Source organism: Tremella mesenterica (assembly GCF_000271645.1).
Source record: "Tremella mesenterica DSM 1558 unplaced genomic scaffold TREMEscaffold_1, whole genome shotgun sequence".
In the NCBI taxonomy this organism is placed as follows: Eukaryota; Fungi; Basidiomycota; class Tremellomycetes; order Tremellales; family Tremellaceae; genus Tremella; species Tremella mesenterica.
Window position 1 is genome coordinate 4,920,153 of NW_006711225.1, and position 13,949 is coordinate 4,934,101.

A 13,949-nucleotide genomic window follows, 5' to 3' on the forward strand; every position below is an offset into this window, starting at 1 on the left:
GGGCGGTCGCTTATCTAGGTCTCGTGGACACTCCCTCTGGTCAACATTCCAAGATTGTTGGCAGGGGTAAGTATGTCCACGAGAAGATTACACACACCGTCCTTCCCTCTAGAGGGCCGGAATATGCCGCCGCCGCCGAGGCATACTTCTCGGCGTTGAAGGAACGTTACGCTGAGTTGGGTGGGGTCAAACTCACGGGGAGTTGGGAGACGACGATTGGCAGTGTGGGAGATTTCCACCATATACTTGAATACGAAGTCTATAGAGGATTGGACGAAACCAGTCGGGCCTTGCGCTCGGATCCGGTCAGTCAACCCATTCACCGATGTAATTAAGCTGAACAAAACAGGAGATGCGGAAACTCCTTGCGGCTCTCCTTCCTCATATCACTTCAAGGAGAGCATCAGGTCGTGTTCGAATTCTCATTCTGGCCATCCTCACCCCCAAGAGACTCGGGTTATCCCGGCGGAGGTGTGTTCGAGATGAGGTCGTACCGTCTCCAACCGGGGAAAGCTACTGGGAATGGGGAAAGCGCGGGGCGGAGGGGTCTCGAAGCCAGACGGCGATTTGTGGTCAGTCATAAAGCTCATGATTTTTGGAAGGATGTAGCAAAACTGAGATGCAGCAACCTGTCGGAGCTTTCTTCTCTCAAGTTGGCCAGCTACATGAAGTCCACCATATCTGGCAATACCCGTCGGTCCATCTACCTTTCATAACCACACAGCCACTGACACTCGTAGGGACATGGAGACACGCAAGTCTACCAGAGAGCAAGCGTGGTCCGTAGGGACGTGGTCTGAGACTGTCCAAGAGGCCAGCTTCATCTCGTCACTCCGTTGATTCGTTGCTGACACTTCAGACTGTCAAACTGACCCAATCTATGCGGTCTACAATCATGGTGCCGTGTCCTTGGAGTCCTTTACGATAAATCCACTAAATAAAAAATCATCGGAAGATATCGTGAGGACGTTCACACATCAGTGGCTATGCATAGTGGTCTTACGCTGATCGTACTGATCAGGTTTCCCTTCTTCGCTAAGCAAACGATCCCACGCAGAGCACACTCCATTCTTGGGGAGAAGCTTGGATCAAGTTAGTGCATCGCCTTGGCCGAGTAGCCCATGTCTCTCCTCTTGCGCCTCTCGTCTCCTCTGTGTGAAGCTACCATCGAGTATAAATAGCAGTACACAAGCACTCATTCGTCTCTGACATCCGCGGCAATCACCATTGGTTTGCCCGTTGATAAATAGTCTTCGACATGAGATCCCCTGTGACGAAAGCTGCGTCGATGGCGGCATTGCTGACTAGCGCTAGTGACGGCTTTCAATTGAATTCAAACAGTAGCTCTCAATTGATTTCAAACAACAGCGTTGCTGCCGCCCTAGCATCCGCACTCCCAAACTCAGCTTCGAGCTCCATTGACAGACAGGTCCGGACAGGTCCCAGCTTCTGCGTTGACGACCACGAGTAAAAGTGATTGAGGGGGAATCCTTGGTCAGATGCTATTGCCCCAGCCAACACAACTTACGACCGCCGACCCCACTCCTTCGAATGTCGCCCCTTCGAGCGTCGACCCTCCCAGCGTCGCCCCTCCGAGCACCGCGACCGCGACCGCGACCGAGACCAAGTCAGGCCCTTCCCCTACCGTGAATCTTGATTGATAGCGCTGTGCGACTCCCCCTGGACGGCTACTATTTGTCGGAGCCCACGATAGTGATGACTGATGCATGAGGAATGATGAGAGTCCTGACATACTGATTTGTCTCCTCATCCTTCCAATTCGGTAGCCATGCAGCTCAATTACATACGATCCGACAAAGGCTTCGAGAACAGACTTTCGTAATTATCTTTTTTCTGATTTGGTCATCATTCCGCCTCATTACCTTGTCCGACTCATGATTTGCCAACGCTGATGAACAGACCATTGTTATCATCATACATGTATTGATACTCGGAAACATCTTCCTCTCTTCCTTCCCGACAACTCGTACCCGACTCTCACCACTGTTAACTTCACCATTCAACCCGTTCTCGACCACCGAAACATCTACCGAAAACTTTCACACAACTCGTAATGATTGGCCTTCGAGTCTCACTTTCTCATCTTCCCACGTTCTCAACCGCCCACCTTTTCACTCGACGCGTCTCCTCACTCCTCACTCATCGCCTCATCCCTCATCGCCTCATCCCTCATCCCCTTTCCCGCCGGTCATCGGGGCACCATCAATCGACACACCATCTTAATGTTTCACACATTTTCTCAAGCATCGCCTCACGGCTCTCCACTTTCACACCCTATCTCACTCCATTCAATCCCTACTTTCCATTGATCGTCATCTTTCCCATCTTACGGCATTTGAACGGACATTATAAATTACGACCATGAGAAACGTATCGGATATTCTCACACCTTACCTTGTCCAACTCGGGCATACGGTTTTCACACCTTCTCATGCTATCACCACCCACTCATCGGACGATTCTTCGATCCATTATCATCTTCCTAAACCTTCCTGAAGAGTTCAAGCAATATGAATGGAAAAATCGAAAGATCATCCGACGTTTTCTTCCCTTCCCTTCTTCAACACTCCAATCTGCTCCATTGATCTTTTACCGCTGCATCGCCCCGCCCCTCGGATGAAATATCGATCCATTATCGTCCTCGTGAGAAACTTCCGTTCCAAACTACCCGATCGGGAGGGGGATGACAAGTTGCCCGGTGATTTCTCACGGTTTCTCTTCTCACCCTAAGGGTATGAGGTTGTGGTGTAAGGGATAAAAGGCGTACTGATCAGGAAATCAAGCATAACACTTGCTTGTGTGACTTTCATCCACAATACATACTTACTGATTTCACATGTCTTCCAGGAAATCACGTTCCAACACTCTCGGAACAGTAGGACTGACGTTTCTAGCCAGTAGTGGCGTAGTCGGCGCAGCACCTGCAATAAACGCTACAGGAAGTAATGACCTCTCGCAACCTCCATCTCCAACTCGGCCATACCGCTCCAGCTTTCCTTTTGTCCCAAATCCATCCAGCCAACCTCTCTATGGACAATCAGCTCCTGGTTCTGGGATAGCCACAACTTCAACAGGGATGTCAAAAAACTTAACACCCCAGCATACCCATCCAAATTTGGCTGCCGGGGCGGTTCCAGTACAAGTGTCCAGTGGCATTGATGGTTGGCAGGCGTATGACAATCCCCTGACCCATACTTCAACCAAGGCTAGTTCTGACCAAAATGACGGACACCCAGCATGGGCTACTCTCCGCATCACGGAATTGCCTCGGACAGATAGGGGCATTTCCGGAAGCCCTCTTACTCACGCACCAGCACCAGTAACCAAGACTGCCTCCTCGTTGTCTACCCAGGCATATGGTCACACTCATGTCATCCAGAACAACCAGGCTCAAAGGTGATCAATCACTCAGATCTGATGCTAGGGTGTCAACAGCTTGTGTTCCATGTACTGTACCAACTAAGACCTCTTGTACATAGCTTGTCAAAATTCACTTGATGTACTGACTATACCTCTCTGATATCCTGCATATACGTATTCAAACTCTGCCTACTACTTCCAAAGTTGAGATCATATCCTGATTACTGAATTTTCCGTTGTGAATCAACGATTCAGGAGAAGATCTCATATGTACGTCTTCGTCTGCGGAATTGACCTTTTTCCTGCCTGGAGCTTGACTTGTTACATCTCCGCCGAGAGTGAGGAGTCCGTCCTACAGTAGCATGTCTCACCAGTTTACTTCGCACATGGCATGTCGATATTAGGACGTCTTTCTCTCAATGCCCCTCTGCTAACCAATGACACTGGTGGTATTGTTCGAGCATCCCGTGCTAAAATCCCCCTTTCGTCCTCATTGTCGAAGAACGACCACTTACCTCAAACGCTCTTCATTCTTCTCTGATATCGTCTATGCTAGCTAGTTTCAGGGAATATTGCTAGTACTCGATACTACGTACATGCGAGTTGATGTGTTCTATATCCACCTCTGATCAGCCATCTTTTGACCCGTTGACGTACCGAAGGTCATCTTTCCTCAGCCGTATCGACTTCCAAGGAACGTTTCTGGGCTCCGGATATCACCCACCAGTCTAACCCCGATGGGATTAGTCAAAATACCCCGATCTCCCGATCGATCCCATGTCCTTTAGTTATCCCTTTCAGGAAGACACCGTCTGACTTCTCTTCCTTGACCGTAGACCTTTAGCCAAATAACTCTTCTCTTCTCATTTCAGACCGAGGAACTTATCCACTCTGTCTCCATGTCTCATCCCCGGGCTAAGCTCATATCCCACTGACCAAGCTCGCGTCTAATGAGGTAGTCTTACGGATATGTACAATTTGTCATCATGACCGAGATAGGCTAACGGCGTTCATTCTCTCCCTCCATTCGAAAAGTGAGTACTTCAAGAGGCCGTAGTGAATCTCCCCCCCCCCCCCCCACCACCACCACCACTTTTCTTGCTTTTCTCACGCACCCTTCATCGGCGGAGTGTCAAACTTGATCGTATCCGTCTCTGTACAGCCTGAAGAATGCTATTTGAATAGTGGTCACCCTCCTAAGCTCCAATCGGATTATAAACACTTCACATTCGTATTAATGGTTTACCTGACAGCTTCCTTCGGATCACCTATTAATGAACCTGTGACCGATGTCTATGAGGCTGTTTCGAGATTTCTCCCCACTCCTATCCCTAACCCAACTGTCTCCATCTCGAATGATCACCCTACTTCTAGTCTGCCCTTCCAAACGATCACGGATGAGTTCACCAAGTATCTCCCCGACCTCACCCCAAGCCTGGTGGAAGACAAGGAAGGAGCTGTCCAGTGTTTCTTGACTTGTCCTGAAGCCCAGAGTTTGGAGACTATACCTCATGGACTCGGTCTTGATTGGAACCCCCTTCCCTTACAGCTTGAAAATACCAACAATACCTTTTGGTCTTGGTACGGTCCTATGGAACTATTACAACTCATCAACCTCACAAGGATCGAGTTCGACATGGCGAACCCGGAGCGTAACCCACCTCCGTCGTTGGGTCTGTACGGGGGAGAAGAAGATGCTCCACAATCGACGGAGGTCATCCCCGAAGAGATGATAGCAGATGATTCACCCAATACCTCTTCCCCCGAAGCCTCTTCCTCCACACGTACTGTCCCTGGCCGCTTCTTACGACTTGTTGGAGGGAAAGGAACATGAGACCGGACGGAAAAGCTGATCGAGGGGGAAATTGGACAGGAGATTATGGAAGCGTGGAGCGTTAAGAAGGACTGTAAAGCTCCTCTGAAATGTGACCGCTTGAACAGTAGCTATGTATGCAGTCTTAAGAAGGACCAGGAAGTTGACACAGGTCACAGGGAAGAATTTGTCTCGCCTCCGGGTGAAGCCCACTTCGCACGGATCCCGCGGCCGAGACGGACACGTTTCTTTTCCGTGGCTATTGGACCGTCATCGCTTTCAGGCGGTACCGGGGCGGGGGGGGGGGTGCTATATCCCGCCTTCTTTGGAAACAGTACTGGTTTCGTGGCCTTCATCCCATCTTTCCTTTCTAGACAGAGAAGAGTATGGCGCACGGATTCACCCTCTAGGAGATACTTAAGTCACATTCATTCCCCCAACTCATACTTTCGATCCCACCCATTTGATACATTTTCTATCTCTCCGTCCCGGAGATCTACTTCAGCATATTGAATGACCGAACTAGCTTATTTAGATACCTGTCCCCTAGCCGCATCGGATTTAGCTGACTACGGAGCTTGCCATGCCGGAGGATATCATGTCGACTCCTCAGTAATCACCCATACTTCGTCTCTCTCCAATCTGGATTCTCAATGCCCTAATTCCTGGCTCATAGCCAGCTCAGATCCTGCCATAGTGAAGGTAGAGTTTTCCCAAGTCTCAGGTGATACCGGTGGTTCATTCGGTACCCCCTCGCCAACGGAGGTAGATTGTGGTCATATGGAAACATGCTTGATACTTAGCAAGTCGGAAACTGAGCAAGGTGTGATAAAAGTTCCGGAGAGCCCCCCTATTCTCCCTACCTGTCCAAGTAGGGATCTTGAAGTAGCAAAGAGGGAAGATTCCTCCTCATCGTCAATCCCTCATATGTTATGCACCACTGTGGAAGACATTACAGGAGTCAAAACCGTCACGTTGTCTTCCTACATTGTGGAAGAAGTTCCAAGACAACAATATCTCCCCTCATGAACCAACTTTACAGGTTGACATGTGATAATGAAGGAGATTGCACAATCATACTTATGGACAGCCAACCTTTCTCGGAGAGCTGGTTGGTACGTCATGTGAAGAATCAGAAAGAATGTGCTATTGAAAAGAGCTGTATTGTATTTTGGTGGGACATTGGATGAGCCATTCAGGAGAGTAGGTGCAGGACTTTGAAGGGAGTGTCTTGTAAGTTGTTTGTAATGGTGACTGATCAGAATGCCATGGTGATTACGCACACCACTAGATAGTGTGTATATGTATTACTATATGTGTATGTCACGCTTGAATCATGGGATAGATCAGCTTTTGTGGTTTCATGGTCCTCTGCATTGATCATTTGACTGGTGCTATGTATGTACACACGTCATGTCCTAAAGTTATTCCTGCATCATCTATGATAATCTTCTCTTTCACTGCCTAGTTCTTCCTTGGTCATTCATTGTATAAGTGACAACAGTTGTCGACTGATCTCCCGTTGTCTGTCCATCTTCAGTCTCACCTTCCTCCAGGTCATGCATTTCATAGGTCATCACCGCTTGTGTGGCATATCCATCTGAGGACCCCATGAAAGGCTCCGCCTCAGTCTGCACATACCCCACATTACCAGGGAATGTTCTTGTTTGCTGTGTTTGCCTTCCTCTCCGGCGTCTTGTTTGACTTGTATCTGTGTCAGGGGTCCAGTGCTCATCATTGCAATCAGCAACACAGCTGTCAATACACTGGACTGTCCCAAGAATCAGGCTAGCCGCACCAGCAATGCTGACATTTCAGTATCTTTACTTCAATAACAGAGCAACAACCTACCATAAGTCACTGGTTGCTGGTTGCACAGATCTTGTGCTACGTTGTTGGTGACGATTTGAGACTTGACTATGTCCAGTCATCAAGATACCTAGTGTGGGATCGTTTCGCCCGTATGTGGCGTCCCCTTGGGTAGACCGATTTCTACGGCTACCAGTGTGGACTATCATGGACTCATTGTCCTCAGGACCTTGTTGGTCTGGAGATCCTCGTAAGGCGCTTTGGGGGTAACCTGGAGTTCTAGAATTGAAGGACATGTTTGATTCTTAGTCTGGATGATGGGGATAAGGGTTAAGAGGTAGACTATATAACTCCTGACGGTGTCGGGGATTCTCGTGAGATCGTCCTCAACTTCCTAGGAGATGAAAGGTGATCTCGAAACAAGATGAGAAGGGAAAAAGGATGATCTTCTAATTGCTTAACCCGTATAGATCGGACGTTTCAAATCTGTATTCAAGGGGTAAACCAAAAGCATAGGGTGATTGAAGTAGCTCCGTTCACTGCCCCTCGTGTTCAAGTAAAACTACTCTCTATCATCTATGTAACATGCAAGTCGTGGGCTCCGACATCCCCTCGGACATGGGATCTGAAGGATACAATTCTGTCTCATCCTGTCTAGCCTCTCGGACCCCTCACGCGTGTGAGGAATGAAACGGTTGACGGAGGACATCATGTGATACGCCAAGTCGATGACGTCGTATGTTGTCTTTGCTAGTCATGAAAGGAACGTCCGAGTCGGAGTTGATACTTCTTACGTTCAAAAATGGCCTTCTCTTGATTTTCAGACTTCCTCATCTTTCTCTCCTCCCTCTTTTCCACTCATCTACCTGTAATTTATCACCGTTTAAAATGCGTCCGACCACAGGTGAGTCTTCTATTACCCCCCATGGAGTTATCTGACGGAAAGTTTCACTAGCATCAGTCTTAACGGGTTTCTTAGCAGCTTCCGGTGTTGGTAGTGCCCATCCTGCCGAATTCAACACTTCTCTCTCCCTTCAAGATGATTTCATCGAACCTACTCCCACAATTTTCAACGTATCGTTTACAGAAGAGTATGCTTCTCATGTGTCTTCAGATACTATGAAAGCTCTCATCACCCCATTTCTACAGAAGAAACACGATTATGATGATAATTGTCCCTATGGACCAACAGCTACGACTTACACAACCAGCACATATCCGGGATATATCACTATAGTATCTGGGGGATACATCCCAGGACAGCCCCTTGAGTTGGGTCCGCTACTCACAGTAGAGGGTGAGGAAATAGAGACACATAAGTGTGATGTGACAAGCACTAAAGTTGTCAGTCTGGTTTACTCGGCCACCCCAATAACTTGTGTGTCAGCTGAGACCACGGAGATTGAGTATTCAACTTCGACATCAGATATTCTGGGTCCAACCCCATATGTCACTACGATCACGCCAGCTCCATCTGTAGAGACCATCACTCCGACTGCTGGGCAAATCATCACGCAGACCGTGCGACAGACTGTACCACCCGCGGGAGCCGTCACAACTGTGGTAGTGAACGATGGAAGTCGATTGGGTGTTGGGAGTTTGGTAGGCTTAGTTGCTCCTGCAGTAGCTATCAGGTTTCTGATGTGATGGATATATTTATATGTAGCATCTTTGATCTCTACTTCTGGTTTCATGTATCTTGATGCATAATGTTGTCTGACCGTTCCATACGAGTACCTGACTCACATCCCGATGAAGGACTGTGGCACCCAAGCCGCCACGTTCACGACACCAAGTGGCAGCGCCACTTTCCTTCCTGGCTGCCGGCGCACGGAGTTGGTGTATGTCCATACATAGTAAAGTTGTAAGTTCTGGGGTCAGAACACACATGGTGGAACCACACTGATCAACTTTGCAGCATACCTACCATCAAATGATACATGTGGACGAAGATTCGGAATCAAAGGACCCTCGTGGTGAGACCAGGAACGATCAGCCACAAACATTCACCCAGGCTTCTCAAAACTTCTCAACTTTTTCGTTTCTTCTTTCATTCACATTCCTTCTTTTCAACTTTTTCGTATCACCACTATCCACATAGAAGAGAATGTCTTCTTTACAAGTCACTGTGGCTTCTCCGGATGAGATAATAATGTCACCCCCATCATCAAAGAAAGAGGAGTACTTCGATAGTGAGTGGATCCATAGTCAGTCTCTACCTATCCCAGCCTTTCCTCCTCGTTGGCTTGAAGGTCTCTATGAGCTGAATTGTAGAACTTACTGGAGTCCTATCTCCTATCCACCACTCATCGTCCTCATCTGAGACATCCTCCGCCCCAGAACCACTAGCAGCTACTTCGGAACCTTCCAAGTCCGTAGAAGGAAAGGTTGCCCCGGCTTCTCCTCCCCCAGGGTGCAAATCTACCGATACCGCAGAGACAGCCTTCAAGAAGATCACTATCCCCTCTTTTACCGTCTCATATGAGATCGAACAGCTGGCCGCTCGTCACAAACCATCGTCTTTCTCTCCACGAACCGTCCAACGTTTAACCGAAAGGAATGTCGTCACCACTACACCTGCTTCTTTTCCCATGACCGGCAAGGCCCCAAAACCACAACCCTTGAAACCCACACAATTGTCTACTGATGAATCACCTTTTCATCAATCTCAAGCCCTCGCTGGTTTATCCGCCTCCCAGGTCGCGAATGGAATGATCACACTTCAGATCACCCCGGCCCAATATACCGAGATAGTCCAAGCTGTCCTTAGTCGGAAACCAACCTCATGTGCTACGAGTGGACGAAGAATTTCAGAAGGTCATCTGGGGAAAGAACATTCCCACTTACCAACTCCTCCCCTTACCATCAACACTGTCTCGACACCCCTCCCGAACATCCCTGATTCAAACATGACCCCCTTGGAAAATGTCCACCAGGTAGGGGGAGACAATCGACTTGGACAGAATGATCAGGTTCATCATACCAATCCTCAAGTCCAAGTACCATCACACTCCGCCCTCAGTAAATCAGACAATTGTTTACCCCACGCGAAGCAACCTATGTCTTTACATACCTTTCAACAACTTTATCCTGCTCCATTGCCTTCGCAAGCAGAATTTCATCTCCCTCGTACCCATTCATTACCCGGTCATTCATCTCTCAATCGACAACCAGCTCTTAATCAGCATCTCACTCACAATCAACCCTTTCTCAGTCAATATCCCTCTCTCAATCAGCAAGTCCACATCCCGAACGAGCATATCAATCATCCCCAGAATCGTCCTTTCTGTTCAGATCGAGGGTCTGTACCAAACCACACAGGAGTAAGCAGTACCAATCCAACACCAAACTCGGCACTTCCAAACCAGCCTCAACCAGGTAATCCACCAGTAGTCAAGCCGTACCCTCCACCCGAGACCATTTATAAAGAGTTAGTCGATGGGCTCAGTACCGGTCGATTCACTTTGGATTGGACTCTTAGTTATCTTGCCGATCTCCGATATGCACATACAAAACTTCTTCAAGCATACGAAAATACAAAGAGAGAGAACGAAGATCTTGGAAAGCGCTGGAAGACTGCTCAATCGACCATGCAGAGCATATTTGATGGGAGACATACTACACCTGACGAAGGACAAAATCAGAGGAGGGGTGAGAAACGGGTGCGGATGAACTAGGGAGATTGAAGATATATACTGTATGATACGGGAGAAGTATACATTGACCTTGGTCGTGAGTGGTCATCATGCGATGCTGTATCGATAGAGAACATGCAGAATATTATTGGAGTAAATGGCGTGTTGCGGTCAAGAGCTTATCTACTCATAACAGATCTACCGATACTGGTTACATGTTCAAACATCTGTTCAAGAACGGAGATCCCCACTTCGCATTTGCGCTGGTTGATCTTGATCCAACGATAATCTCATGGCTTACTGATAATGACTGTCAGGGACAAACAAAGCAGTCTACATGATACATGCAAATACAACATTTCAGAGTCATACAGGGTATCGAAACACAAGAAACTTCCTCTTCCCAGCTCACACCCTTCCGACCCAGTCCGGCTGAGGTCGACGGGTGCCAATTGACACTTCAAGTGTCCATTGTAATAGGTGAGTGAAACCATCATCTGTATCTCCCAATATCAATCCATATCTATATCCATATCCATATCCATCGTTTCCGATTCATGGAAAACTGGACGAATGTCTCTTGCGCTACCTTCACCCTGACTTGCGACTCCCATTCCAGAAAACTCCACCATCTCCACATCCGGAAGATTATTGGTACTCTGTAGAACCACCTGAGAAGCACGACGAGCTCTTTTAAGCGAGGATGAGGAAGTGGAAGTGACTCGAGAGCTCTGTTCGGTATTTCGTCTGATTCTACGACGTTTGGCTCTCATCTCTAGGGCCTCCGGTGATCCTGGCTCTTCCTCAAGATCCCTGCCCTTGCCAATGACATACATTTCCTCTGATACCCAGAAATTCTCTCCAGAGAGGGTTGCCGTATCTTGAGAATTCTCAGTCCCTCCAGATCCTTCCCCACCCCTATCACCGTCATATGAGCTAAGACTGAGGGTACTAATTACATGAGATAATGTATCTCCTTCTTCATCCTTATCAGTGTTCATCCTAGGAACTCCACCCGTGGCTAACTTTGAAACTTTGAGATCCCATTTGTCGAAGCTTCTCGCCGACAGAAAAGTATTGCGACCTACAGGACTCATAGGAGAAGCAGGTGTTTGATGAGATGCTATAGTTTCGTCGGATCTTCTGGGAAAGAGAGTATTCGATTTAAGAAGATGGCGATAATCCGGTCTAGATCTATGATGATTTCTTTCAGAATCATATTGTCCTTCTATCTCCGGAAAACTATCAAGTTCTGAAGTTTCATCCAATGGTCGAGAAGAAGGTAAAGAACTTCCTCTTGGTGTGGTCCAAACCATCGATCGACGTTTTTGTTCCATCATACCTCTGTCCGTTAATTGTGAATCTGACGATCGACGTTCTTCTTTTCCTGGAGAGGAATCTGATCGTTTGGAAGATAACGAACTACCTTCTTGTCCATTTCGAGGAGTTTGATTACCGAAAGATAAAACACCATTCCAAGGAGTAGAAGCATAACTATACTTCCGACTATGACGTTTGGAAGTGGAAAAACGTTGATTTTGTCCTGTTGATTCCATGGAAGTTTCAGAAATATGGGGAGTTGATGGTCTACCAATACCTAAACCTCTCATGAGAAGTGTGTTGTTTTCTTTCAAGCTTGGGGAATGTGGAGGTACTTTAGACGGTTGAGGAGGAAGTGGCACTTGGGTTTCATTAGGAGAAGGGGTAAAGGGAGTTTGGAGATATTCATTTGTCGACGATGTCAAGGGAGAATCCCAGGTCATGGAAGGGGTATTGGTATCTTCCGGACTGGATTGGGAATATGAAGAGGGAACATTTCTGTCTACCTATACAGTCAACTCTACATTCATTCCACTCGACCATAGATAGCCACGTCTATTTCTCTGGGTACTGACCCTTGTAATAGTACAGTGTACATAGTACACATATATGTCACAGGAGTCAGGAGTGAGGAATGAGGAAGCAGTGAAGAAGTGCAGGTCAAGAAAATATACTCACATTCTTGTCGGGACCAAACACACCACTCGGGACCTGTCCAAAGACGTTGGGGATATTCATTCCGGGCATGTTGAAGCAGTAGAGTAGGTCGGGCTACCGTGGCTACTCCACGAACCCTGTGAAATAATATAAGGAGGAAGAGGAACGTAGGGAGTCGAGATGAGAAGAAGAATCGAGGTAAAGGAGACAGTCAGAGGAGTGATTAGGATACAAAACACAATGAAGGAGAGGAAATATGAGAAGGAAGAGGATAAAAGAGAAGGAGAGAAGAAGAGTATAACATATATGTCATGAAGAAAACCCGATCGAACAATCTACATTCCACCATTTTCTCATTTCTCGATCGTTATAGGATCAAGTGGTGTTAGGAATGACGAAGAAATGTCATGTGACGTAAACGTCACTAGTCGTTGGTAATACATTCCACGAATTTCTTTACTTTCTTTATGGCATATAATCCCTTCCGTGATGCTTGAGTTCATGTTAGAAAGTGAGAGAATGATAGTGTATCGATACTACTTCTTTGCTATCACAGGATGGAATGTATGGATGAATAATAGTGTTTGTGGCGTTTTGAGATTGAGAAATTGACTGAAGGGGGTGCCACATTCTTTTCTTCTTGTCATTTCTTGCTGATACCTCGAGGACTCATACTTTCTGGATTGGACAAATGAAATGTCAGATATCCTCTTGACAGGTATAGAGAATGTGTAATACAATACCTTACTTGTGAAAAGACTTTGTTCAAATTTGAAGCAAGATTGAGAGACCACTTATCCGAAGATCTAGTGAGCGCACTCACCCGTGACATTTCATTTCAATCAATTTCTTTTCATGGTCGTGGTCACATACGTATCTACTCTTTCCTATTATTTTATTATTTGATAATACGCCTTTCATCTCATTCATACATACGTCAAAACTTCCATTCATTTTCTTACAGTCTGTCTATTTTGTCTTGGGGTTTCATATCTCTTCCTATCCGTTTTCTCGCTAAATAATGAAACATGCTCTTCTCTCAGAACCGAGATCAAAGGTATCAAACGAGTTTTTAACGAAGATGTCGTATATCTAATCTCCGCCCCGTTTAACTCATTCCTCATAACTACATAAACCCCTTGATCATCCAATCCCTTCTAAACTCGTAGACCTCTCAGTTGCAACATACCTTACATCTCTGAATCTCAACTAATAACAACCAACATCAAGAAAGATACATAAACCATTACAATGCCTGATCGTGAAGAAGGAGTGAGTCAAATACCTTACCTTCAAATAAGAATCAATACTGAGTCTAGACAAGCCCAATCTTC

The 13,949-nt window shown here is 46.9% G+C and overlaps 6 protein-coding genes across 6 annotated transcripts; 5 read left to right on the plus strand and 1 right to left on the minus strand.

Annotated features, from left to right (window-relative positions):
• Nucleotides 1-47: 47 nt before the first annotated feature.
• Nucleotides 48-928, plus strand: TREMEDRAFT_25378 (uncharacterized protein; the record flags this gene model as incomplete). The annotated part of the gene is made up of 5 exons (XM_007000559.1): nt 48-309; nt 337-572; nt 626-693; nt 741-804; nt 860-928. Coding segments are annotated over 5 exons (699 nt in total), but the record flags the coding sequence as incomplete, so codon positions are not given.
• Nucleotides 929-1,258: 330 nt separating this feature from the next.
• On the plus strand, nt 1,259-1,661 carry TREMEDRAFT_59559 (uncharacterized protein; the record flags this gene model as incomplete). The annotated part of the gene is made up of 2 exons (XM_007001660.1): nt 1,259-1,429; nt 1,515-1,661. 2 exons carry the CDS (start codon nt 1,259-1,261, stop codon nt 1,659-1,661), a joined length of 318 nt encoding a protein of 105 aa, XP_007001722.1.
• A 1,196-nt stretch (nt 1,662-2,857) lies between these two features.
• On the plus strand, nt 2,858-6,223 carry TREMEDRAFT_59560 (uncharacterized protein; the record flags this gene model as incomplete). The annotated part of the gene is made up of 4 exons (XM_007001661.1): nt 2,858-3,391; nt 4,381-4,415; nt 4,567-5,165; nt 5,721-6,223. 4 exons carry the CDS (start codon nt 2,858-2,860, stop codon nt 6,221-6,223), a joined length of 1,671 nt encoding a protein of 556 aa, XP_007001723.1.
• Nucleotides 6,224-7,891: 1,668 nt separating this feature from the next.
• On the plus strand, nt 7,892-8,650 carry TREMEDRAFT_59561 (uncharacterized protein; the record flags this gene model as incomplete). Its single annotated transcript, XM_007001662.1, has 2 exons — nt 7,892-7,907; nt 7,950-8,650. The coding sequence occupies 2 exons, from the start codon at nt 7,892-7,894 to the stop codon at nt 8,648-8,650; spliced, it is 717 nt and encodes a 238-aa protein (XP_007001724.1).
• A 460-nt stretch (nt 8,651-9,110) lies between these two features.
• TREMEDRAFT_59562 (uncharacterized protein) lies at nt 9,111-10,680 on the plus strand (the record flags this gene model as incomplete). Its single annotated transcript, XM_007001663.1, has 2 exons — nt 9,111-9,195; nt 9,278-10,680. 2 exons carry the CDS (start codon nt 9,111-9,113, stop codon nt 10,678-10,680), a joined length of 1,488 nt encoding a protein of 495 aa, XP_007001725.1.
• Nucleotides 10,681-11,150: 470 nt separating this feature from the next.
• On the minus strand, nt 11,151-12,705 carry TREMEDRAFT_59563 (uncharacterized protein; the record flags this gene model as incomplete). The annotated part of the gene is made up of 2 exons (XM_007001664.1): nt 11,151-12,464; nt 12,637-12,705. The coding sequence occupies 2 exons, from the start codon at nt 12,703-12,705 to the stop codon at nt 11,151-11,153; spliced, it is 1,383 nt and encodes a 460-aa protein (XP_007001726.1).
• Between the last annotated feature and the right edge of the window lie 1,244 nt (nt 12,706-13,949).